Source organism: Oncorhynchus gorbuscha, unplaced genomic scaffold (genome assembly GCF_021184085.1).
Source record: "Oncorhynchus gorbuscha isolate QuinsamMale2020 ecotype Even-year unplaced genomic scaffold, OgorEven_v1.0 Un_scaffold_675, whole genome shotgun sequence".
In the NCBI taxonomy this organism is placed as follows: domain Eukaryota; kingdom Metazoa; phylum Chordata; class Actinopteri; order Salmoniformes; family Salmonidae; genus Oncorhynchus; species Oncorhynchus gorbuscha.
Window position 1 is genome coordinate 255,457 of NW_025745761.1, and position 24,132 is coordinate 279,588.

The 24,132-nt window shown below is 48.7% G+C and overlaps 2 protein-coding genes across 6 annotated transcripts in view; one reads left to right on the forward strand and one right to left on the reverse strand.

Moving 5' to 3' along the window:
- The first annotated feature begins 1,188 nt into the window (after nt 1–1,188).
- LOC124019765 (cathepsin D-like) lies at nt 1,189–13,219 on the forward strand. Its single transcript, XM_046335188.1, is given in 11 exon segments — nt 1,189–1,678; nt 2,028–2,145; nt 2,147–2,209; nt 2,478–2,595; nt 3,176–3,294; nt 3,869–4,068; nt 5,759–5,884; nt 7,407–7,552; nt 7,617–7,618; nt 10,879–10,980; nt 12,940–13,219. Coding segments are annotated over 11 exon segments (1,251 nt in total). The 5' UTR covers nt 1,189–1,619; the 3' UTR covers nt 13,138–13,219.
- Nucleotides 13,220–13,807: 588 nt separating this feature from the next.
- The window catches only part of LOC124019768 (bestrophin-3-like), a 19,156-nt gene continuing 8,831 nt past the window's right edge, over nt 13,808–24,132 (reverse strand). For 3 of the 5 annotated variants that reach the window (XM_046335191.1, XM_046335192.1, XM_046335195.1), the window contains 4 exons: nt 17,564–17,716; nt 16,240–16,320; nt 15,896–16,047; nt 13,808–14,907 (listed from right to left, as the gene is read on the reverse strand). In XM_046335191.1, the coding sequence (XP_046191147.1) occupies nt 13,950–14,907; nt 15,896–16,047; nt 16,240–16,320; nt 17,564–17,716 (1,344 nt within the window). In that variant the 3' untranslated portion in view covers nt 13,808–13,949. The remainder of the gene's footprint in view (nt 14,908–15,895; nt 16,048–16,239; nt 16,321–17,563; nt 17,717–24,132) is intronic. The other 2 variants (XM_046335194.1, XM_046335193.1) reach the window with 1 other exon arrangement.

Below are 24,132 nucleotides of genomic sequence, written 5' to 3' on the forward strand. Positions count from 1 at the left end.
TTGTCCTTAAGCCATTTTGCCACAACTTTGGAAGTATGCTTGGGGTCATTGTCCATTTGGAAGACCCATTCACAACCAAGTGTTAATTTCCCGACTGATCTCTTGAGATGTTTCTTCAATATATCCATATAATATTCCTACCTCATGACGCCATCTATTTTGTGAAGTGCACCAGTCCCTCCTGCAGCAAAGCACCCCCACAACATGATGCTGCCACCCCTGTGCTTCATGGTTGGGATGGTGTTCTTCGGCTTGCAAGCTTCCCCCTTTTTCCTCCAGACATAACGATGGCCAAACAGTTCCATTTTTGTTTCATCAGACCAGAGGTCCTTTCTCCAAAAAGTTTGATCTTTGTCCCCATGTGGAGTTGCAATCTGTAGTCTGACTTTTTTATGGTGGTTTTGGAGCAGTGGCTTCTTCCTTGCTGAGCGGCCTTTCAGGTTATGTCGATATAGTACTCATTTTACTGTGGATATAGATACTTTTGTGATTGGGATTGATTTGCACTTTTCGCACCAAAGTACGTTCATCTCTAGGAGACAGAACACATCTCCTTCCTGAGCGGTATGACGGCTGTGTGGTCCCATGGTGTTTATACTTGCGTACTATTGTTTGCACAGATGAACGTGGTATCTTCAGGCATTTGGAAATTCCTCCCAAGGATGAACCAGACTTGTGGAGGTCTACAAATGTTTTTCTAAAGTCTTGGCTGATTTCTTTAGATTTTCCCATGATGTCAAACTGACTTGCCAAAACTAGTTTGTTAAAAATAAATTTGTGGAGTGGTTGAAAAACAAGTTTTAATGACTCCAACCTATGTATGTAAACTTCTGACTTCAACTGTAGATGTACTTACTATAACATATTAAGGATATAGATGTACTATAATGTTAAGAATATGACTCTATTTTTAACGTAACACCATGACAAGAAGACGATCACGCGTTTGACTTTGACATCTAAATCTCTTCTGTACACATTGTACTACCCGAGCTGCTTTTGGTTATGGTCTGATTGACTCTTTGATCTCTAGTAAACACGGGGTATTTACCTAACGTGAACACCATTAGCAGGTCTCGGTCACCTCAACCTGAGAGTAAACGTATCTGCATAGATGTTTAGACTAATATGGGAGGTGGTTTTATGTATATATGGGAATCCAACAATCTCAAATACCCAGAATCAAGGAAGTACAATATCCACTTGAAAAAGCATTCAAGAATGCATCAATCCTGGACGATACACATACATAACACACAGATCCTCGTAGTTTTACTGTCTCACTGTCATTTCCCCTGGAGGGATATGCTGAGCTGTGTTAGGGCTGGTCTTACTGGGATCAGAAGTCCATTGGAGAATATCAATTGCGTTTCTCTGACTCCTCACCTCCAAATCCATTGAATGAGAATTCAGAGGAGGCATAAAGAGAGGACGTGAGGAATCAAGGAAATGAGATCCACCCACTTTCACCTCCTACCTTTCCTCTCAGTGCTGAACGGCAGCCAGTCCGTTGTGTCTGCAGCCTGTGTTCAGTGAGCGTCTGGTCTCCGTTGTGTCTACAGCCTGTGTTCAGTGAGCGTCTGGTCTGCAGCAGCCACTGACAGACACTACCAGTCAGGATGAGGTGGACTGTGTTGACGCTGATCTGCTGTTCCTGGACTGCACATGGGCTGATCAGGTAAGAACCGACAGATCCTAAACATTTGTCCTTTGTTTGAAAACCTTTCAAGATACTTGAAAATAATATTTTTGCCCTACTTGAATATTTATGGTAATGCCTGAGAATCAGGTTCGGATTACAGAACGGGCACGTTCCCAGGGGGCCCCTAACCCCCAAAATATATAATCCGTCCCGACCCTGATTAGAATCATTATAAGAAGTAAGTGAGGAATGAGAGGCTTTCAATCGGGGACAAATGACCTTCAGCAGCCGAAAGTCTGACTTACTGGTGGATGAAACATTTCTACAAGTGTACTGTATCTAAACTACCTCAGTATGGCCACCAACCTGAGTGTGTTTGGTCCAGGATCCCCCTGCGTCAGATGCTCTCTGTGCGTACCCAGCTGAGAGCCTCCAATCGCCTGGAGGACTTCATGAGGGACCACCAGCCTGATGTGTTCAACCGGAGGTACGCCCAGTGTTACCCCCCCTGGTATCCCCTCTCTCAGGCTGGGTAAGAGCAGCGAGAGGCTCTACAACTTCATGGATGTAAGTGGGACTGAATGGAAGTGAATAGCTGTATTGAAGTGTAATAACTGCTGGTACCAAGGGACTGTTGTGGTATCTGGTGTATTATATGGAGAGAGAAACACAATCCTCAGTTCAGTATATTGAAAAACAGCAAAACACGTATCGTACTTTTATTGTGTCACTGTGTTGAAGTCCGACCTCTACATTTCTGAAGACTTGATCAACACACTGTATAGATCTCAGAATACACGAATGGACATTGTATTCCCTGTGTGTGATTGTCCAGGCCCAGTACTATGGACTGATCAGCCTGGGTACCCCGAAACAGAACTTCACCGTAGTGTTTGATACAGGATCGTCTGACCTGTGGGTCCCATCCTCTTACTGCGTCTCAGAGGCCTGTGGTGAGACTTCAGAACACAGCCAGGGATTAACAGAACCTTCACCTAGGGGACTAAATAACTATTTTACAACAATCATGTTTATCTGAATGCTACCAAAGAGCAAGATGTATTATGGTCATGTGACATGTACTTACGGGTAAACAGACATTTGTATTTCTGTGCTTAATCCAATCTGTTTTTTGGGACCGGACCACACTATAAAACAGATGTACCTTCTCCATTCTATCTTTTTAGAATCTGTTCCAAATAGACTAATGTATTCCTGTTTATCTAGAGTCAGTGTTTATCTGCTGACTGTGTGACACAGACAAGAGCAGACTAGCCTCTATAGGTCACTGTGTTCCACCCTCTCTTCTTCTCTCCCTCCCTCCCTCTATTCCTCTGTCTCTCCCTCCCTCCCTCCCTCACTCTCCCTCCCTCCCTCCCTCCCTCCTCTCTCTCTCTCTCTCTCTCTCTCTCTCTCTCTCTCTCTCTCTCTCTCTCTCTCTCTCTCTCTCTCTCTCTCTCTCTCTCTCTCTCTCTCTCTCTCTCTCTCTCTCTCTCTCTCGCTCTCTCTCTCTCTCGCTCTCTCTCTCTCCAGCCATGCACCGCAAGTTCAAGGCCTTTGAGTCCAGCACGTTCATCCACGACGGCAGGATGTTTGGCATCCACTATGGCAAGGGACACATGCTGGGCATCATGGGCAGGGAAGTCCTCAAGGTGACACAATATTCCTAACCCTTATCCCTGTACTGCCCACTTTCCCAAAGTAATTGGAGTGTTGTTTCTGTCAGCTCAGCTTCTCGTGGGGATTGTCTAATATGTTGTCTTAAACACATATGATATCATTAGATGGTATATATCATTGTCCCCCACGATGAAATCGGGGAGATGACTGTGGATCTGTCTCCGTTCATACATTAGTCTCATATGCGATGTCTCTAACAGCACTGGCACTATTTGAACTAAACGTGGGTGAATGATGGGTCTTGCCATAGAGGAGGGGGGGGGGGCTGCATCATTTGTGGGGGGCTGCATCATTTGTGGGGGGCAACATTGTTTCCTGATGCTTTGTTTACTTTAGAAGGTGTTGTTATTTTGAAAGGATTGAGCCGTTGGCTGGTATGACAGCATCACGTGTACAATGCAACGTTAACTAGTTCATCAGGTGGGGAGGACATATATACAGTCATTCACCTGATACGTCTCTGTGGTTGTCCAACGTTAACTAGTTCATCAGGTGGGGGAGGACATGTATACAGTCATTCACCTGATACGTCTCTGTGGTTTCCAGATTGGCCCGTTGACGGTGAAAAACCAGGAGTTCGGAGAGTCGGTGTACGAGCCAGGTTTTGTTTTTGTCATGGCGAAGTTTGACGGGGTGCTGGGCTTGGGGTACCCCTCCCTGGCCGAGGAACTGGGGACGCCCGTTTTCGACAGCATCATGAACCAGAAGTCTGTGGACCAACCCATCTTCTCCTTCTACCTCAGCAAGTAGGTACAGAACACATATACACTACCCAGGACCACAGAGTATATCTGACTGTCTACCCATCAGGATGATGATGATGATGATGATGATGGTATATATATGACCCAGGACCACAGAGTATATCTGACTGTCTACCCATCAGGATGTTGTTATTGATGATGATGATGATGATGATGATATATATATGACCCAGGACCACAGAGTATATCTGACTGTCTACCCATCATGATGTTGTTATTGATGATGATGATGATGATGGTAAATATACTACCCAGGACCACAGAGTATATCTGACTGTCTACCCATCATGATGTTGTTATTGATGATGATGATGATGATGATGAAGGTAAATACACTACCCAGGACCACAGAGTATATCTGACTGTCTACCCATCATGATGTTGTTATTGATGATGATGATGATGATGATGAAGACACTAAATACACATTAAACACCCAGTCATTAAACAGACCACAGAGTATATCTGACTGTCTACCCATCAATGATGTTGTTATTGATGAATGTCATTAAACAGATTAAACAGACACTTGTCATCAGAAAATCTAGTGGTTTTAAACAGACACTCTAATTGGCACAGTCATTAAACAGTATTAAACAGACACTCTAATCCAGTCATTAAACAGACACATTTTTAAACAGTTCAGTCATTAAAAAGACACTCTAATCCAGTCATTAAACAGACACTCTAATCCAGTCATTAAACAGACACTCTAATCCAGTCATTAAACAGACACTCTAATCCAGTCATTAAACAGACACTCTAATCCAGTCATTAAACAGACACTCTAATCCAGTCATTAAACAGACACTCTAATCCAGTCATTAAACAGACACTCTAATCCAGTCATTAAACAGACACTCTAATCCAGTCATTAAACAGACACTCTAATCCAGTCATTAAACAGACACTCTAATCCAGTCATTAAACAGACACTCTAATCCAGTCATTAAACAGACACTCTAATCCAGTAAACAGACACTTAATCCAGTCAACAGACACTCTAATCCAGTCAATAAACAGACACTCTAATCCAGTCATTAAAAACAGACACTCTAATCCAGTCATTAAACAGACACTCTAATCCAGTCAATAAACAGACACTCTAATCCAGTCATTAAACAGACACTCTAATCCAGTCATTAAACAGACACTCTAATCCAGTCATTAAACAGACACTCTAATCCAGTCAAAACAAACAGTCATTAAACAGACACTCTAATCCAGTCATTAAACAGACACTAAAGTCAGACACTCTAATCCAGTCATTAAACAGACACTCTAATCCAGTCATTGAACAGACACTCTAATCCAGTCATTAAACAGACACTCTAAACAGACACTCTAATCCAGTCAATAAACAGACACTCTAATCCAGTCATTAAACAGACACTGTCATTAAACAGACACTCCCCAGTCATTAAACAGACACTCTAATCCAGTCAGAACCACTCCTTTATTGGGGGTGTCTTGCTATTTGCCTATAATCCAGTAAACAGACACTTCCACCTGTTGTCTATTTCATTTGCCCAACAGCATGTGAAATTTTGTCAATTGTTAAACAGCAATCAGTTTGATTTCACAGAACTTCCTAAGTGGTCTACAGTTTGATTTCTCCCCTACTGATCTATTTTCCATTTTCCCATCGTAATTTGATTGCTTCTGCTTCCAGGAGTAAGATGCCGAGGGACCCAGAGGGAGAGTTGCTGCTAGGAGGGATTGACGAGGCGCTCTACAGTGGACCCATCAGCTGGAACCCTGTTACCCTGAAGAGCTACTGGCAGATCAAGATGTCCAGGTCAGAACTAGGATAACTCATATCATGTTGTCCCTCGGTCAAACTGGGTCAGAACCAGGATAACTCATATCATGTTGTCCCTCTGTCAAACTGGGTCAGAACCAAGATAACTCATATCATGATGTCCCTCGGTCAAACTGGGTCAGAACTAGAATAACTCATATCATGTTGTCCCGCTGTCAAACTGGGTCAGAACTAGAATAACTCATATCATGTTGTCCCTCGGTCAGAACCAGGATAACTCATCATGTTGTCCCTCGGTCAAACTGGGTCAGAACCAAGATAACTCATATCATGTTGTCCCTCGGTCAAACTGGGTCAGAACCAAGATAACTCATATCATGTTGTCCCTCTGGGGTCAAAAGATAACTCAGTCTCATGACACCCTCTGTCAAACTGGTCCAAATAACTCATATCATGATCAGAAACCAAGATAACTCATATCATGATGTCCCTCTGTCAAACTGGGTCAGAACTAGATAACTCATATCATGTTGTCCCTCTGTCAAACTGGGTCAGAACCAGAATAACTCATATCATGTTGTCCCTCTGTCAAACTGGGTCAGAACCAGGATAACTCATATCATGTTGTCCCTCGGTCAAACTGGGTCAGAACCAAGATAACTCATATCATGTTGTCCCTCTGTCAAACTGGGTCAGAACCAGGATAACTCATATCATGTTGTCCCTCTGTCAAACTGGGTCAGAACCAGGATAACTCACATCATATTGTCCCTCTGTCAAACCAGGGGACATATCCACAGTTAGTAGTAGGGCTGCCCACAAGAGTGAGGCAGCTGTTTGATCACTTGATATGACTGAGAAAAAGGAGAATATTGTGCTGTCCGGTCATCTAGTGGGGAAATGGTGCAATTGTCCCCGATTTCAATTGTGATGCTGTGGGGGAAAACTCAGGGGACGTGGGTACAAACCAATATTACATTTCAGAATTGGTTAAAAGAAGGTTAGGGTCAGGGTTAGGTTAAGGTTAGGGTCAGGGTTAAGGGTTAGGTTAAGGTTAGGGTCAGGGTTAAGTTAAGGTCAGGGTTAAGGGTTTGGTTAAGGTTAGGGTCAGGGTTAAGTTAAGGTCAGGGTTAAGGGTTTGGTTAAGGTTAGGGTCAGGGTTAAGGGTTAGGTTAAGGTTAGGGTCAGGGTTAAGGGTTAGGTTAAGGTTAGGGTTAAGGGTTAGGTTAAGGTTAGGGTTAAGGGTTTGGTTAAGTTTAGGGTCAGGGTTAAGGGTTAGGTTCAGGTTAGGGTCAGGTTAAGGTTAGGGTCAGGGTTAGGTTAAGGTTAGGGTTAAGGGTTAGGTTAAGGTTAGGGTCAGGTTTAAGGGTTTGGTTAGGGCAGGTTTTGGCTAGTTAGGAAGTCAATGGAATGCTGGTCAGAAAAGTCCCTTTCGTCTCATCTTGTTGCTGTATCCTAGTAAACCAAAATGGCAGCCAAATTAGAGGTTGAATTCTTGTAAAAAGGTCATCTCCCTGTAGTTCTGAACACATGTTTTCCTGCACCTCTTCCACTCCAGTATACAGGTCCAGGGAGCCTTGACTTTCTGTCCCCGCGGCTGTCAGGCCATCATTGATACAGGCACGTCTCTCATCATCGGCCCCAACCGTGACATCCTCGCTCTACAACAGCTGATAGGAGCTACCCCCCACCTCCATTGGAGAGGTGATATTATAACGTTATATACTAATCAAATCCATTTTATTTGTCACATACACATGGTTAGCAGATGTTAATGCGAGTGTAGCGAAATGCTTGTGCTTCTAGTTCTGACAATGCAGTAATAACCAACGAGTAATCTAACCTAACAATTCCAAAACTACTACCTTATACACACAAGTGTAAAGGGATGAAGAATATGTACATAAAGATATATGAATGAGTGATGGTACAGAGCGGCATAGTCAAGATGCAGTAGATGGTATCGAGTACAATATATACATCTGAGATGAGTAATGTAGGGTATGTAAACATACAAGTGGCATAAAAGTAGCTAGTGATACATGTATTACATAAAGATGCAGTAGATGATATAGAGTACAGTATATACATATGAGATGAATAATGTAGGGTATGTAAACATTATATTAAGTAGCATTGTTTAAAGTGGCTAGTGATATATTTTACATCAATTTCCATCAATTCCCATTATTAAAGTGGCTGGAGTTGAGTCAGTGTGTTGGCAGCAGCCACTCAATGTTAGTGGTGGCTGTTTAACAGTCTGATGGCCTTGAGATAGAAGCTGTTTTTCAGTCTCTCGGTCCCAGCTTAGATGCACCTGTACTGACCTCGCTTTCCAGATGATAGCGGGGTGAACAGGCAGTGGCTCGGGTGGTTGTTGTCCTTGATGATCTTTATGGCCTTCCTGTGACATCGGGTGGTGTAGGTGTCCTAGAGGGCAGGTAGTTTGCCCCGGTGATGCGTTGTGCAGACCTCACTACCCTCTGGAGAGCCTTACGGTTGAGCCTGGGGGGGCAAGGAGATTAGGATCTGTGGAAGCAGGTCTGGAGCGGAATACATTGAAGCAGTAGAGCAGGGAGTCAGAGCAGGGAAGCAGGACTGAGAAGACGAGGGACTGGAGACAGGTACCAGAGCAGACGGGACTGGAGACAGGTACCTGAGTCAGAGCAGACGGGACTGGAGACAGGTACCTGAGTCAGAGCAGACGGGACTGGAGACAGGTACCTGAGTCAGAGCAGACGGGACTGGAGACAGGTACCTGAGTCAGAGCAGACGGGACTGGAGACAGGTACCTGAGTCAGAGCAGACGGGACTGGAGACAGGTACCTGAGTCAGAGCAGACGGGACTGGAGACAGGTACCTGAGTCAGAGCAGACGGGACTGGAGACAGGTACCTGAGTCAGAGCAGACGGGACTGGAGACAGGTACCTGAGTCAGAGCAGACGGGACTGGAGACAGGTACCTGAGTCAGAGCAGACGGGACTGGAGACAGGTACCTGAGTCAGACGGGACTGGAGACAGGTACCTGAGTCAGAGCAGACGGGACTGGAGACAGGTACCTGAGTCAGAGCAGACGGGACTGGAGACAGGTACCGGAGTCAGAGCAGGCGGGACTGTAGTGGAGAGAAAAAGCAGCGTGAGGCTAGGGGAAAAACAGGATAAGAAAATAAGGGGGAGAGAGCACTGGGGAGTGGTGCCAGGTTGAGGGAGGTTCAGGATGAGAAGTAGGTGTGGCAGGAGCAGATGTAACAACTACTATTACTACAGCTACTACTACTGTAAATACTACTATTACCACTAGTACTACTATTGCTACTACTACTGCAAATACTACTATTAACACTATTGCTACTACTGGACTACTACTACCATTACTACTACAGCTACTACTGCAAATACTACTATTACCACTACTGGACTACTGCTGCTACTACTACTATTACTACTACTGCTACTACTACTGCTGCTACTACTACTATTACTACTACTGCTAGCTGCTGGACTACTATTACTACTACAGCTACTACTACTGCAAATACTACCATTACCACTATAAGAGCTACTACTACTGCAACTACTACTATTACCACTGGCTACTACTGCTGTTGAGGAGCTACAGGATGCCACTGGTACTACTACTACTAGGAGCACTACTACTACTACTACTATTACTACTAGTACTACTACTACTACTACTAAATACTACTATTACCACTACTACTAGTACTACTGCTACTACTAGCAAATACTACTGCTACTACTACTACTACTACTACTGCTACTACTACTACTACTACTACTGCTACTACTACTACTACTACTACTACTACTACTACTGCTACTACTACTGCTACTACTACTATTATTACTACTAGTACTACTACTACTACTACTACTACTACTACTACTACTACTAGTACTACTACTACTACTAGTACTACTACTGCTAGACTACTACTACCACTAGTACTACTACTACTACTACTACTACTACTACTACTACTACTACTGCTACCACTACTGCTACTACTACTATTATTACTACTATTACTACTACTACTACTACTACTACTACTACTACTACTACTACTACTACTGTACTACTACTGCTGCTACTACTACTACTACTACTGCTACTACTACTGCTACTACTACTACTGCTACTAGTACTACTGCTACTACTATTACTACTACTACTACTACTACTACTACTACTACTACTACTACTACTACTACTACTACTACTACTACTACTGCTACTACTACTACTACTACTACTACTACTACTAGTACTACTACTACTACTACTACTACTGCTACTACTGCTACTACTACTGCTACTACTACTGCTACTACTACTACTACTACTACTGCTCTGTACTACTTACCACTACAGCTACTACTACTGACTACTATTATTACATGCTACTACTACTACTACTACTACTACTGATTATTACTACTAGTACTTCTACTGCTACTATTACAATTAAAATGTACTACTAGTACTATTATTGATACTAGTACTACTACTACTACTACTACTACTACTACTCTACTACTACTACTGCCCCTACTACTACTACTACTACTGCTACTACTACTGGGGTACTACTACTACTACTAGTACTACTACTACTGTACTACTAGTATAGGAGCTACCCCACCTCCATTGGGTGCCCATACTGGTCCGTCTCTGTAGAGTTACAGGGGCTGACGAGGCTCAATGCTACTACTACTATTATTACTACTAGTGATAGGAGCGCCCCCCACCTCCATTGGAGTGCCCATTCTATAGCCGTCTCTGTAGAGTTACAGGGGCTGCACGAGGCTCAATGCTACTACTACTACTAGTACTACTAGTGATAGGAGCGACCCCCACCTCCATTGGAGTGCCCATTCTATGGCCGTCTCTGTAGAGTTACAGGGGCTGCACGAGGCTCAGTGCCATTTACATTCCAGTCCATTCAGGAAGTACACTGAAATTCCAATTCTCTTCAATGCTTTTCAATGAGGAAAATGTGTTGCAGTACCTGATTGACTGCGCCCGCATCTCCAGCCTGCCCCAGGTGACCATCACGCTCAACGGGGTGGAATACGTGCTCACTGCTGAGTCCTACTCAAAAGGGTGGGTACTGGTCCAACAGACAGTGAATGAACATGACAAGTGAGATATTTCCAGATTCTCATACATACTATTACAGTATTTACTTTAACTTGTGTGTGATAATCATTTTAGTATAAATGATAGATCTACATTTTTCTGTGTCCTACGGTAGAGGCCTGTGTCAAAAAACATAAGGTATTTGATGAGTGGTTGTTTGGATTGTGGTCATATTTCTGACACACTAACTCTCTCCCTCCTTTACCTTCCTTCTCTCTCCCTCCTCTCTCCTTCTCTCTCCCTCCTCTCTCCTTCTCTCTCCCTCCTCTACCTTCCTTCTCTCTCCCTCCTTTACCTTCCTTCTCTCTCCCTCCTTCTCCTTCCTTCTCTCTCCCTCCTTTCTCCTTCTCTCTCCCTCCTTTACCTTCCTTCTCTCTCCCTCCTTTACCTTCCTTCTCTCTCCCTCCTTTACCTTCCTTCTCTCTCCCTCCTCTCTTCCTTCTCTCTCCCTCCTTTACCTTCCTTCTCTCTCCCTCCTCTCTCCTTCTCTCTCCCTCCTTTACCTTCTCTCTCCCTCTCTCCTCCTTTACCTTCCTTCTCTCTCCCTCCTCTCTCCTTCTCTCCTCTCTCTCCTCCTCTCCTTCTCTCTCCCTCCTTTACCTTCCTTCTCTCTCCCTCCTCTCCTCCTTCTCTCTCCCTCCTTTACCTTCCTTCTCTTCTCCCTCCTTTACCTCCTTCTCTCTCCCTCCTCCTTCCTTCTCTCTCCCTCCTCTCTCCTTCTCTCTCCCTCCTCTCTCCTTCTCTCTCCCTCCTTTCTTCCTTCTCTCTCCCCTCCTCTCTTCCTTCTCTCTCCCTCCTCTCCTTCCTTCTCTCTCCCTCCTTTACCTTCCTTCTCTCTCCCTCCTTTACCTTCCTTCTCTCTCCCTCCTCTCTCCTTCTCTCTCCCTCATTTACCTTCCTTCTCTCTCCCTCCTCTCTCCTTCTCTCTCCCTCATTTACCTTCCTTCTCTCTCCCTCCTTTACCTTCCTTCTCTCTCCCTCCTCTCTCCTTCTCTCTCCCTCATTTACCTTCCTTCTCTCTCCCTCCTCTCTCCTTCTCTCTCCCTCCTCTCTCCTTCTCTCTCCCTCCTTTACCTTCCTTCTCTCTCCCTCCTCTCTCCTTCTCTCTCCCTCATTTACCTTCCTTCTCTCTCCTCTCTCCCTCCTCTCTCCTTCTCTTTCCCTCCTTCTCTCTACTTCTCTCTCCTTCTCTCCATTCCTCTCCTTCTCCCTCCTTCCTCCTTCTCTCCTTCTCTCCTTCTCTCTCACTCCTCTCTCCTTCTCTCTCCCTCCTCTCTCCTCTCTCCCTCCTTCTCTCTACTTCTCTCTCCTTCTCTCCATTCCTCTCCTTCTCCCTCCTTCCTCCTTCTCTCCTTCTCTCTCACTCCTCTCTTCTTCTCTCTCCTTCTCTCTACTTCTCTCTCCTTCTTCCTCCTTCTGTCTCCTTCTCCCTCCTTCTCTCTCCTCCTCTCTCTCTCCTCCCTCCTCCTCTCCCTCCTCCTTCTCTCTCCTCTCTCTCCTCCCTCCTCCTACTCTCCCTCCTTCTCTCTCCTCCTCTCCTTCCTCCCTCCTCCTCTCCCTCCTTCTCTCTCCTCCTCTCTCCTTCCTCCTCCTCTCCCTCCTTCTCTCTCCTCCTCTCTCTCCTCCCTCCTCCTCTTGCTCCTCCTCTCCCTCCTTCTCTCTCCTCCTCTCTCCTCCCTCCTCCTCTCCCTCCTCCCCCTCCCCTCTCTCCTCCCTCCTCCTCTCTCTCCTCCGCTCCCTCCTCCTCCTCTCCCTCCTCCCTCCTCCTCTCCCTCCTTCTCTCTCCTTCCTCCTCCTCTCCCTCCTTCTCTCTCCTCTTCTCTCTCCTCACTCCTCCTCTCTCCTCCTCTCCCTCCTTCTCTCTCCTCCTCTCTCCTCCCTCCTCCCCTCTCTCCTCCTCTCCCTCCTCCCTCCCTCTCTTCAGGAGGTGATGGGTGATCATGAGATCTGTTTCAGTGGGTTCCAGGGGGAGGATCTGCACTCCTCGACGGATCCTCTGTGGATCCTAGGGGACGTGTTCCTCTCTGATTACTATAGCATCTATGACCGGGGACAGGACAGGGTGGGCTTCGCTAAGGCCAGACACACACGCTATGCAACGTTGGATGCAGAGATGGATAGATAGATGGGATGTGGGAAGGGAGTGATGGATGGATGGATGATAGAAGGAGGGATGAAGTGAGGAAGGAAGGAAGGATAGTGATAGGATAGTGGATGAGTGAGGAAGGAAGGAAGGATAGTGATAGAATTGTGGATGAAGTGAGGAAGGAAGGAAGGAAGGAAGAATAGTGATAGAAGTGAGGAAGGAAGGAAGGAAGGAAGGAAGGAAGGAAGGAAGGAAGGAAGGAAGGAAGGAAGGAAGGAAGGAAGGAAGGAAGGAAGGAAGCAAGCAAGGAAGGAAGGAAGGAAGGATAGTGATAGAAGAGTGGATGAAGCGATGCATGGAATCACCATGCTGCACCTCCTGTCATCATCACTGAGACAGAAGTGCTTCATGGGAAGGCTGAAAGGCTGTCTGGCCAGCATTATCAGTGGCTGTCTGGCCAGCATTATCAGTGGCTGTCTGTCCAACATTATCAGTGGCTGTCTGGCCAGCATTATCAGTGGCTGTCTGGCCAGCATTATCAGTGGCTGTCTGGCCCGCATTATCAGTGGCTGTCTGGCATCTTTTGAGAAGAATTCATGCATTTCCATTCCATTAAAGTTAATAAATAATTGTTTAAATGCAATCAGGTGGTTTTTGTTGCATCATTTTGTGAGTGAGTACAATGATTAACAGTGAACGATGACTGAATCAATTATATTTTATTATAAAACAAACATTTGATGTTTATTAGGGTGTCAATTATAATAATGCTGTGTACACCCTTAGAGATCCTGTGAAATGACTCATATTAGGGCACAGCAGGTCGATATGCACTGTAGGTCAGAAGAACATTAGGACTTCTCCGATTGTGACTTGTCCTTGTTCTCTTGGCTGTCATTGGTGTCCATCTTGTCACTCTCATGACCAATGGACTCCAGAATGTCTGTCTCGGGGACTTGCAGTGCTTGGAACTGGGCAGGCTCAGCAGGAAAGGGGAGGGCTGTGGAAGTGTTTCGGCCTCTCCTCCTCCCTAGGCCTTGAGGACTAGGCAGGCTGTGCAGGGAGCTCTTTGAGCCCTGTCTGGAGAACTGGAAGGACAGCTGACGTCTCTGTGGCTTACACCAGTCTTTGGGGACGTTCCAGCTCAACTTCTTGGGCCTCGGTTGGGTACAGCTGTTGCCCTGATTCGTGTTCAGGGCCGGAGCCTCCACAATGGGGGACAGATCTACTGGAGTCCCAGGCTTACTTGAGGCCTGCTCATGCCCTGTCTGTTGGGAGAAGGCCTCTATATGATTCAGGGGTTGTGGAGCCCCGGATAACGCCCCACACTTCCCTCCATCACCCCCATAACCACCATCCCCATGATCATCAGAAGAAGCAGGTGGACTTACCACCCACTGAGGCAGGTCTGTGAAGGACGGCGTACGGGGCTCAGTGTCCAGGGAAGAAAGAGTACTGCTAACCTCCCGTAGCGTATCCAGAGGGTGGTTGGTCGAGAGGGGGTTATGGGAGTTAAAGAGGTTGGGTCTGGGGAACAGAGAGTGATCAGGTCCTGGGGAGGCCTGGTCGTCTGATCCAGGGTGGTCATGGGAGTCAGGTCTGAAGGGGAAGAAGGCCTCACTGCTGTGACGTTTGAAGGAGGGCCGAGGAGGGACGAGCTCTGGGGGATCCTGGACGCTGAGAAGCCTACGCACGTGCCCCAGGACTGACGTTTGACGACCATGACGGAAGTTGTGATTGCTGTAGTGGCTGTCCTGTCTGTGAATGTCCATTTTGTCTGCCTCTCCGAACTGAAAAATGCCCGATAGACTGAAAGATAGAGGATATTACAGTGAATACTTTAGTCTAGATAGTATACTATGGATAGTAGTGAATACTTTAGTCAAGATTATGGGATATTACAGTGAATACTTTAGTCAAGATAGTATACAGGTTATGGATATTAGTGAATACATTAGTCTAGATAGTATACAGGTTATGGATATTACAGTGAATACTTTAGTCAAGATAGTATACAGGTTATGGTTATATTAGTGAATACATTAGTCTAGATAGTATACAGGTTATGGATATTAGTGAATACGTTAGTCTAGATAGTATACAGGTTATGGATATTACAGTGAATACATTAGTCTAGATAGTATACAGGTTATGGATATTAGTGAATACATTAGACTAGATAGTATACAGGTTATGGATATTAGTGAATACATTAGTCTAGATAGTATACAGGTTATGGATATTACAGTGAATACATTAGTCTAGATAGTATACAGGTTATGGATATTAGTGAATACATTAGACTAGATAGTATACAGGTTATGGATATTACAGTGAATACATTAGTCTAGATAGTATACAGGTTATGGATATTAGTGAATACATTAGACTAGATAGTATACAGGTTATGGATATTAGTGAATAGTAATGGTTTTGACTAGACAGTATACAGCTCGTCAGAATTGACCAGAATTGGCTCTTTGTAGCAGGTTAGGAGAATTAGGTTAGGAAAAAAACAATGTGATTTTGAAGGTCTGGCAACACGAGACTAGGAAAAGGGTTAGGATTAGATCAAATGTGTCAATTTGACACATAAACTGTATCCTCTCTAGTCATGCCCTCTTGTCCATCTTCTCTCAGACAGATATCTAGCTGAGGAGAGATGGGAGTTTTTCCACATGTCCCTGCATACGCATGCAGTAGTCGTGTGTGTGTGTGTGTGTGTGTGTGTGTGTGTGTGTGTGTGTGCGTGCGTGCGTGTGTGCGTGCGTGCGTGCGTGCGTTGTCATGTCCTCACTCCAACTCTCTGGTGGACCCGAGGAAGGAGGGTATGCAGTAGTCTGCAGCAGCCAGGGTGTAGGGAGGCAGAGCCTCAGAGTCGTTCCAGTAAATGTCTTTAGTCATTGGAGGGAAGTTCATGTGCATCTCATCCACCGCGATCAACGACACCTGAGACAACACAGGCATTGACTGAATGATCGATTGGCACAAATGACAGATCAATCAATAACATCGGCTTGAGAAAGACATGAAAACTAGTCTGGGTTCCTGTTATTACTGTCAGGCACTTTGCAACACATGTTTGATTGATTGATTGATTGATTGATTGATTGATTGATTGATTGATTGATTGAACGTAACCTGCAGATTTCTGTCGATACACCAGTTAGCCTCGAAGTCGTCATCATCCTCCCCAAATGGATTAATGAGTTGCTCAGCAACCTGAAGGAGAAGGACCTGTCACATGACTGCTCATTATCTCAGACAAATGTCTTGATACGGAAGTGATGCCAAACAACAGTCATGTGACATCAGGGATTACAACATTGGTCGACAAACTAAATCCCACAAGGCATAGATAATCTTACTGTCAACAGAATTTGGGTTCCATACTTCCTGACAAATCCCCATTTTTATCCAATGAAATTGATTGTCAGACATGGTGCAGCAGCTGTACAGACGTTGTGTACTGACACTGTACCCAACACTGTACACTCTGCTGTAAAGATCTTCGTCTGTTGTTTGTAGAAAGTCAGACCGAAATGCAGCGTGTAGGTTACTCATGCCTTTTAAGGAAGCTAATACGGTACATGAAATAACGAAGAAGAAAACAACAAACGAAAGAAACTAATACAGCCTATCTGGTGACTAACACTAAGACAGGTACAATCACCCACGAAATACAACGCGCACTCAGGCTACCTAAATACGGTTCCCAATCCGAGACAACTAGAATCAGCTGACTCCAATTAGGAATCGCCTCAGGCAGCCAAGCCTAACTAGACACACCCCTACTAATAATATAATAATAATATATATGCCATTTAGCAGACGCTTTTATCCAAAGCGACTTACAGTCATGTGTGCATACATTCTACGTATGGGTGGTCCCGGGGATCGAAACCACTACCCTGGCGTTACAAGCGCCATGCTCTACCAACTGAGCTACAGAAGGACCACACTCCTAATTAATACAAACCCCAATACGAAATACAACATATAAACCCATGTCACACCCTGGCCTACCCAAACATATAACAAAAACACAAGATACAATGACCAAGGCGTGACATCTGCAACCACACATTCCCTCTCACAAGACCTTCATATTAGCATCACAACCCCAACACTATACACTCTGCAACCACACATTCCCTCTCACAAGACCTTCATATTAGCATCACAACCCCAACACTATACACTCTGCAACCACACATTCCCTCTCACAAGACCTTCATATTAGCATCACAACCCCAGCATTGTTATCCACAGTACTGGGGTTTGATGTCCGGGATCTAATTTCCCTGGTTGAAACCAAAAGGCAAAAAGGTTTGTGGAGGACAGGACCTTGAGCCAGCTGGACTACAATAACAACTGTGTGTGTGTGTGTGTGTGTCTCTCTCTCTCTCTCTCTCTCTCTCTCTCTCTCAGTCAGTGAGTCAATCAGCCAGTCAGTCAGTCATACCTTGAGCCAGCCAGAGTAGAAGAAGAACTGTAGCATAGTGAAGATGGGAACGTAAAAGTCCTGGTCATGACCTGGGTAACCCTGAGCTGGGTCCAAGAACTGTCTACCAATAATACAGGCAAAGATGAAGGTGTAGACGGCCAGGGTTACTACCTGGAGAGGGGAGAGAGGGAGGGAGGAGGAGAGAGAGAAAGGGGAGGGAGGGGAGGGGGAGAGGAGGGGAGGGAGAGATGGGGATGGGGAGGGAGAAAGGGAGAGGGAGGGGAGGAGAGTTGGGGAGGGGGAGAGAGCGAGAGAAAGGGGGGAGGGAGAGGAGGAGAGATGAGAAAGAGGGAGAGGGAGGGAGAGAGGAGAAAGGGGGAGGGAGAGAAGAGAGAGGGAAGGAGAGTTGGAGAGACAAATAGAGAGCATGGTTCCACAGGTTGTCTTTGTAGCTATTTACAAGTACACCATGTCAATAAACACCATGTCAATAAACACCATGTACCATGTCAATAAACACCATGTAAATAAACACCATGTCAATAAACACCATGTCAATAAACACCATGTCAATAAACACCATGTTAATAAACACCATGTCAATAAACACCATGTCAATAAACACCATGTCAATAAACACCATGTCAATAAACACCATGTCAATAAACATTCCACTACCATGTCAATAAACACCATGTCAATAAACACCATGTCCATGTCAATAAACACATTGTCAATAAACACCATGTCAATAAACACAACAAATCAATAAACAAACGTCAATAAACACCATGTCAATAAACACCAGTTTTACAACCTTTAGTCAACATTACTGTCAATAAACACCATGTCAATAAACACCATGTCACTGAAGGAAACACCAGATGTCAATAAACACCATGGTCACACTGAACAATTTGTTTGACATGTGAGATAGAGGGCATTTCCATTGTTGGCTGAGACCCTCATGGGGTCCTGTCATTCCACTACTCTGTAATCACATAGCCTCTGAAAACTGATCCCAGGTCTCATCAATGGTTTCATTTCATGTCACAGAGCTGGGTGAACAGCATCAGGGGAAGAAACGGAGCACAGGAAACTTACTTTAACTAGGGGAGAGTTTTACGGAGGGACCTTTAGTCAACTTACTGCCCACTAGGGGAAGAGATGTCACTGAGGAGGAGAAGGTCAGCAGATGTCACTGCCCACTAGGGGAGAGACAGGGGCAAGAGGGGCAGATGGAGGGAGAGAGGAGCACAGGGCTTACTGCCCACTGGGGAGAGAGAGGGGAGACGGAGGAGAGAGGAGCACCTCCTGCCCACTGGGGTCCTGAGAGGGGAGACTCTGGAGGATCAGGAGCACAGGAACTGCCCACTAGGGGAGGTGGAGCACAGGGCTTCATCTTCCCACTGGGGGAGAGAGAGGGGAGATGGAGGAGAGAGGGAGCACAGGGCTTACTGCCCACTAGGGGAGAGAGAGGGGAGATGGAGGAGAGAGGAGCACAGGGCTTACTGCCCACTAGGGGAGAGAGAGGGGAGATGGAGGAGAGAGGAGCACAGGGCTTACTGCCCACTAGGGGAGAGAGAGGGGAGATGGAGGAGAGAGGAGCACAGGGCTTACTGCCCACTAGGGGAGAGAGAGGAGCACAGGGCTTACTGCCCACTAGGGGAGAGAGAGGGGAGATGGAGGAGAGAGGAGCACAGGGCTTACTGCCCACTAGGGGAGAGAGAGGGGAGATGGAGGAGAGAGGAGCACAGGGCTTACTGCCCACTAGGGAGAGAGAGGGGAGACGGAGGAGAGAGGAGCACAGGGCTTACTGCCCACTAGGGGAGAGAGGGGAGACGGAGGAGAGAGGAGCACAGGGCTTACTGCCCACTAGGGGAGAGAGAGGGGAGATGGAGGAGAGAGGAGCACAGGGCTTACTGCCCACTAGGGGAGAGAGAGGGGAGACCAGGAGAGAGGAGCACAGGGCTTACTGCCCACTAGGGAGAGAGAGGGGAGACGGAGGAGAGAGGAGCACAGGGCTTACTGCCCACTAGGGGAGAGAGAGGGGAGACGGAGGAGAGAGGAGCACAGGGCTAACTGCCCACTAGGGGAGAGAGAGGGGAGATGGAGGAGAGAGGAGCACAGGGCTTACTGCCCACTAGGGGGAGGGGGAGGAGGAGCACAGGGCTTACTGCCCACTAGGGGAGAGAGAGGGGAGATGGAGGAGAGAGGAGCACAGGGCTTACTGCCCACTAGGGGAGAGAGAGGGGAGATGGAGGAGAGAGGAGCACAGGGCTAACTGCCCACTAGGAGAGAGAGAGGAGCACAGGGCTTACTGCCCACTAGGGGAGAGAGAGGGGAGATGGAGGAGAGAGGAGCACAGGGCTTACTGCCCACTAGGGGAGAGAGAGGGGAGACGGAGGAGAGAGGAGCACAGGGCTTACTGCCCACTAGGGGAGAGAGAGGGGAGACGGAGGAGAGAGGAGCACAGGGCTTACTGCCCACTAGGGGAGAGAGAGGGGAGAGAGAGGGGAGATGGAGGGAGAGAGGAGCACAGGGCTTACTGCCCACTAGGGGAGAGAGAGGGGAGACGGAGGAGAGAGGAGCACAGGGCTTACTGCCCACTAGGGGAGAGAGAGGGGAGACGGAGGAGAGAGGAGCACAGGGCTAACTGCCCACTAGGGGAGAGAGAGGAGCACAGGGCTTACTGCCCACTAGGGGAGAGAGAGGGGAGATGGAGGAGAGAGGAGCACAGGGCTTACTGCCCACTAGGGGAGAGAGAGGGGAGACGGAGGAGAGAGGAGCACAGGGCTTACTGCCCACTAGGGGAGAGAGAGGGGAGACGGAGGAGAGAGGAGCACAGGGCTTACTGCCCACTAAAGAGAGAGGGGAGACGGAGGAGAGAGGAGCACAGGGCTTACTGCCCACTAGGGGAGAGAGAGGGAGACGGAGGAGAGAGGAGCACAGGGCTTACTGCCCACTAGGGGAGAGAGAGGAGCACAGGGCTTACTGCCCACTAGGGAGAGGGGAGATGGAGGAGAGAGGAGCACAGGGCTTACTGCCCACTAGGGGAGAGAGGGGAGATGGAGGAGAGAGAGCACAGGGCTAACTGGAGGAGAGAGGAGCACAGGGCTTACTGCCCACTAGGGGAGAGAGAGGGGAGATGGAGGAGAGAGGAGCACAGGGCTTACTGCCCACTAGGGGAGAGAGAGGGGAGACGGAGGAGAGAGGAGCACAGGGCTTACTGCCCACTAGGGGAGAGAGAGGGGAGACGGAGGAGAGAGGAGCACAGGGCTTACTGCCCACTAGGGGAGAGAGGGGAGAGAGAGATGGAGGAGAGAGGAGCACAGGGCTTACTGCCCACTAGGGAGAGAGAGGGGAGACGGAGGAGAGAGGAGCACAGGGCTTACTGCCCACTAGGGGAGAGAGAGGGGAGACGGAGGAGAGAGGAGCACAGGGCTAACTGCCCACTAGGGGAGAGAGAGGGACACCATGCCCACTAGGGGAGAGAGATGGAGATGGAGGAGAGAGGAGCACAGGGCTTACTGCCCACTAGGGGAGAGAGAGGGAGATGGAGGAGAGAGGAGCACAGGGCTTACTGCCCACTAGGGGAGAGAGAGGGGAGATGGAGGGAGGAGAGAGAGCACAGGGCTTACTGCCCACTAGGGGAGAGAGAGGGAGATGGAGGAGAGAGGAGCACAGGGCTTACTGCCCACTAGGGGAGAGAGAGGAGCACAGGGCTTACTGCCCACTAGGGGAGAGAGGGGAGATGGAGGAGAGAGGACACCATTCAATAAACACCATGTTAATGAACAGGGCTTACTGCCCACTAGGGGAGAGAGAGGGGAGATGGAGGAGAGAGGAGCACAGGGCTTACTGCCCACTAGGGGAGAGAGAGGGGAGATGGAGGAGAGAGGAGCACAGGGCTTACTGCCCACTAGGGGAGAGAGAGGGGAGACGGAGGAGAGAGGAGCACAGGGCTTACTGCCCACTAGGGGAGAGAGAGGGAGATGGAGGAGAGAGGAGCACAGGGCTTACTGCCCACTAGGGAGAGAGAGGGGAGACTGGAGGAGAGAGACTGCACAGGGCTTACTGCCCACTAGGGGAGAGAGAGGGGAGACGGAGGAGAGAGGAGCACAGGGCTTACTGCCCACTAGGGGAGAGAGAGGGGAGATGGAGGAGAGAGGAGCACAGGGCTTACTGCCCACTAGGGAGAGAGATGGAGGAGAGAGGAGGAGGAGAGAGGGAGCACAGGGCTTACTGCCCACTAGGGGAGAGAGAGGGGAGATGGAGGAGAGAGGAGCACAGGGCTTACTGCCCACTAGGGGAGAGAGGGAGAGGAGGAGAGAGAGCACTAGGAGAGAGAGAGGAGCACAGGGCTTACTGCCCACTAGGGGAGAGAGAGGGGAGATGGAGGAGAGAGGAGCACAGGGCTTACTGCCCACTAGGGGAGAGAGAGGGGAGATGGAGGAGAGAGGAGCACAGGGCTTACTGCCCACTAGGGGAGAGAGAGGGGAGATGGAGGAGAGAGGAGCACAGGGCTTACTGCCCACTAGGGGAGAGAGAGGGGAGATGGAGGAGAGAGGAGCACAGGGCTTACTGCCCACTAGGGGAGAGAGAGGGGAGATGGAGGAGAGAGGAGCACAGGGCTTACTGGAGGAGAGGAGCACAGGGCTTACTGCCCACTAGGGGAGAGAGAGGGAGATGGAGGAGAGAGGAGCACAGGGCTTACTGCCCACTAGGGGAGAGAGGGAGATGGAGGAGAGAGGAGCACAGGGCTTACTGCCCACTAGGGGAGAGAGAGGGGAGATGGAGGAGAGAGGAGCACAGGGCTTACTGCCCACTAGGGGAGAGAGAGGGGAGATGGAGGAGAGAGGAGCACAGGGCTTACTGCCCACTAGGGGAGAGAGAGGAGCACAGGGCTTACTGCCCACTAGGGGAGAGAGAGGGGGAGATGGAGGAGAGAGGAGCACAGGGCTTACTGCCCACTAGGGGAGAGAGAGGGAGATGGAGGAGAGAGGAGCACAGGGCTAGCCCACTAGGAGAGAGAGGAGCACAGGGCTTACTGCCCACTAGGGGAGAGAGAGGGGAGATGGAGGAGAGAGGAGCACAGGGCTTACTGCCCACTAGGGGAGAGAGGGGAGATGGAGGAGAGAGGAGCACAGGGCTTACTGCCCACTAGGGGAGAGAGAGGGGAGATGGAGGAGAGAGGAGCACAGGGCTTACTGCCCACTAGGGGAGAGAGAGGGGAGATGGAGGAGAGAGGAGCACAGGGCTTACTGCCCACTAGGGGAGAGAGAGGGGAGATGGAGGAGAGAGGAGCACAGGGCTTACTGCCCACTAGGGGAGGGAGAGGAGCACAGGGCTTACTGCCCACTAGGGGAGAGAGAGGGGAGATGGAGGGAGAGAGGAGCACAGGGCTTACTGCCCACTAGGGGAGAGAGAGGGGAGATGGAGGAGAGAGGAGCACAGGGCTTACTGCCCACTAGGGGAGAGAGAGGGGAGATGGAGGAGAGAGGAGCACAGGGCTTACTGCCCACTAGGGGAGAGAGAGGGGAGATGGAGGAGAGAGGAGCACAGGGCTTACTGCCCACTAGGGGAGAGAGGGGGAGATGGGGAGAGAGGAGCACAGGGCTTACTGCCCACTAGGGGAGAGAGGGGAGACGGAGGAGAGAGGAGCACAGGGCTTACTGCCCACTAGGGGAGAGAGAGGGGAGATGGAGGAGAGAGGAGCACAGGGCTTACTGCCCACTAGGGGAGAGAGAGGGGAGATGGAGGAGAGAGGAGCACAGGGCTTACTGCCCACTAGGGGAGAGAGAGGGGAGATGGGGGAGAGAGGAGCACAGGGCTTACTGCCCACTAGGGGAGAGAGAGGGGAGACGGAGGAGAGAGGAGCACAGGGCTTACTGCCCACTAGGGGAGAGAGAGGGGAGACGGAGGAGAGAGGAGCACAGGGCTTACTGCCCACTAGGGGAGAGAGAGGGAGATGGAGGAGAGAGGAGCACAGGGCTTACTGCCCACTAGGGGAGAGAGGGGGGAGATGGAGGGAGAGAGGAGCACAGGGCTTACTGCCCACTAGGGGAGAGAGAGGGGGATGGAGGGAGAGAGGAGCACAGGGCTTACTGCCCACTAGGGGAGAGAGAGGGGAGATGGAGGAGAGAGGAGCACAGGGCTTACTGCCCACTAGGGGAGAGAGGGGAGACGGAGGAGAGAGGAGCACAGGGCTTACTGCCCACTAGGGGAGAGAGAGAGGGGAGACGGAGGAGAGAGGAGCACAGGGCTTACTGCCCACTAGGGGAGAGAGAGGGGAGATGGAGGGAGAGAGGAGCACAGGGCTTACTGCCCACTAGGGGAGAGAGAGGGGAGATGGAGGGAGAGAGGAGCACAGGGCTTACTGCCCACTAGGGGAGAGAGAGGGGAGATGGAGGAGAGAGGAGCACAGGGCTTACTGCCCACTAGGGGAGAGAGGGGGAGATGGAGGAGAGAGGAGCACAGGGCTTACTGCCCACTAGGGGAGAGAGGGGAGATGGGGGAGAGAGGAGCACAGGGCTTACTGCCCACTAGGGGAGAGAGAGGGGAGATGGGGGGAGAGAGGAGCACAG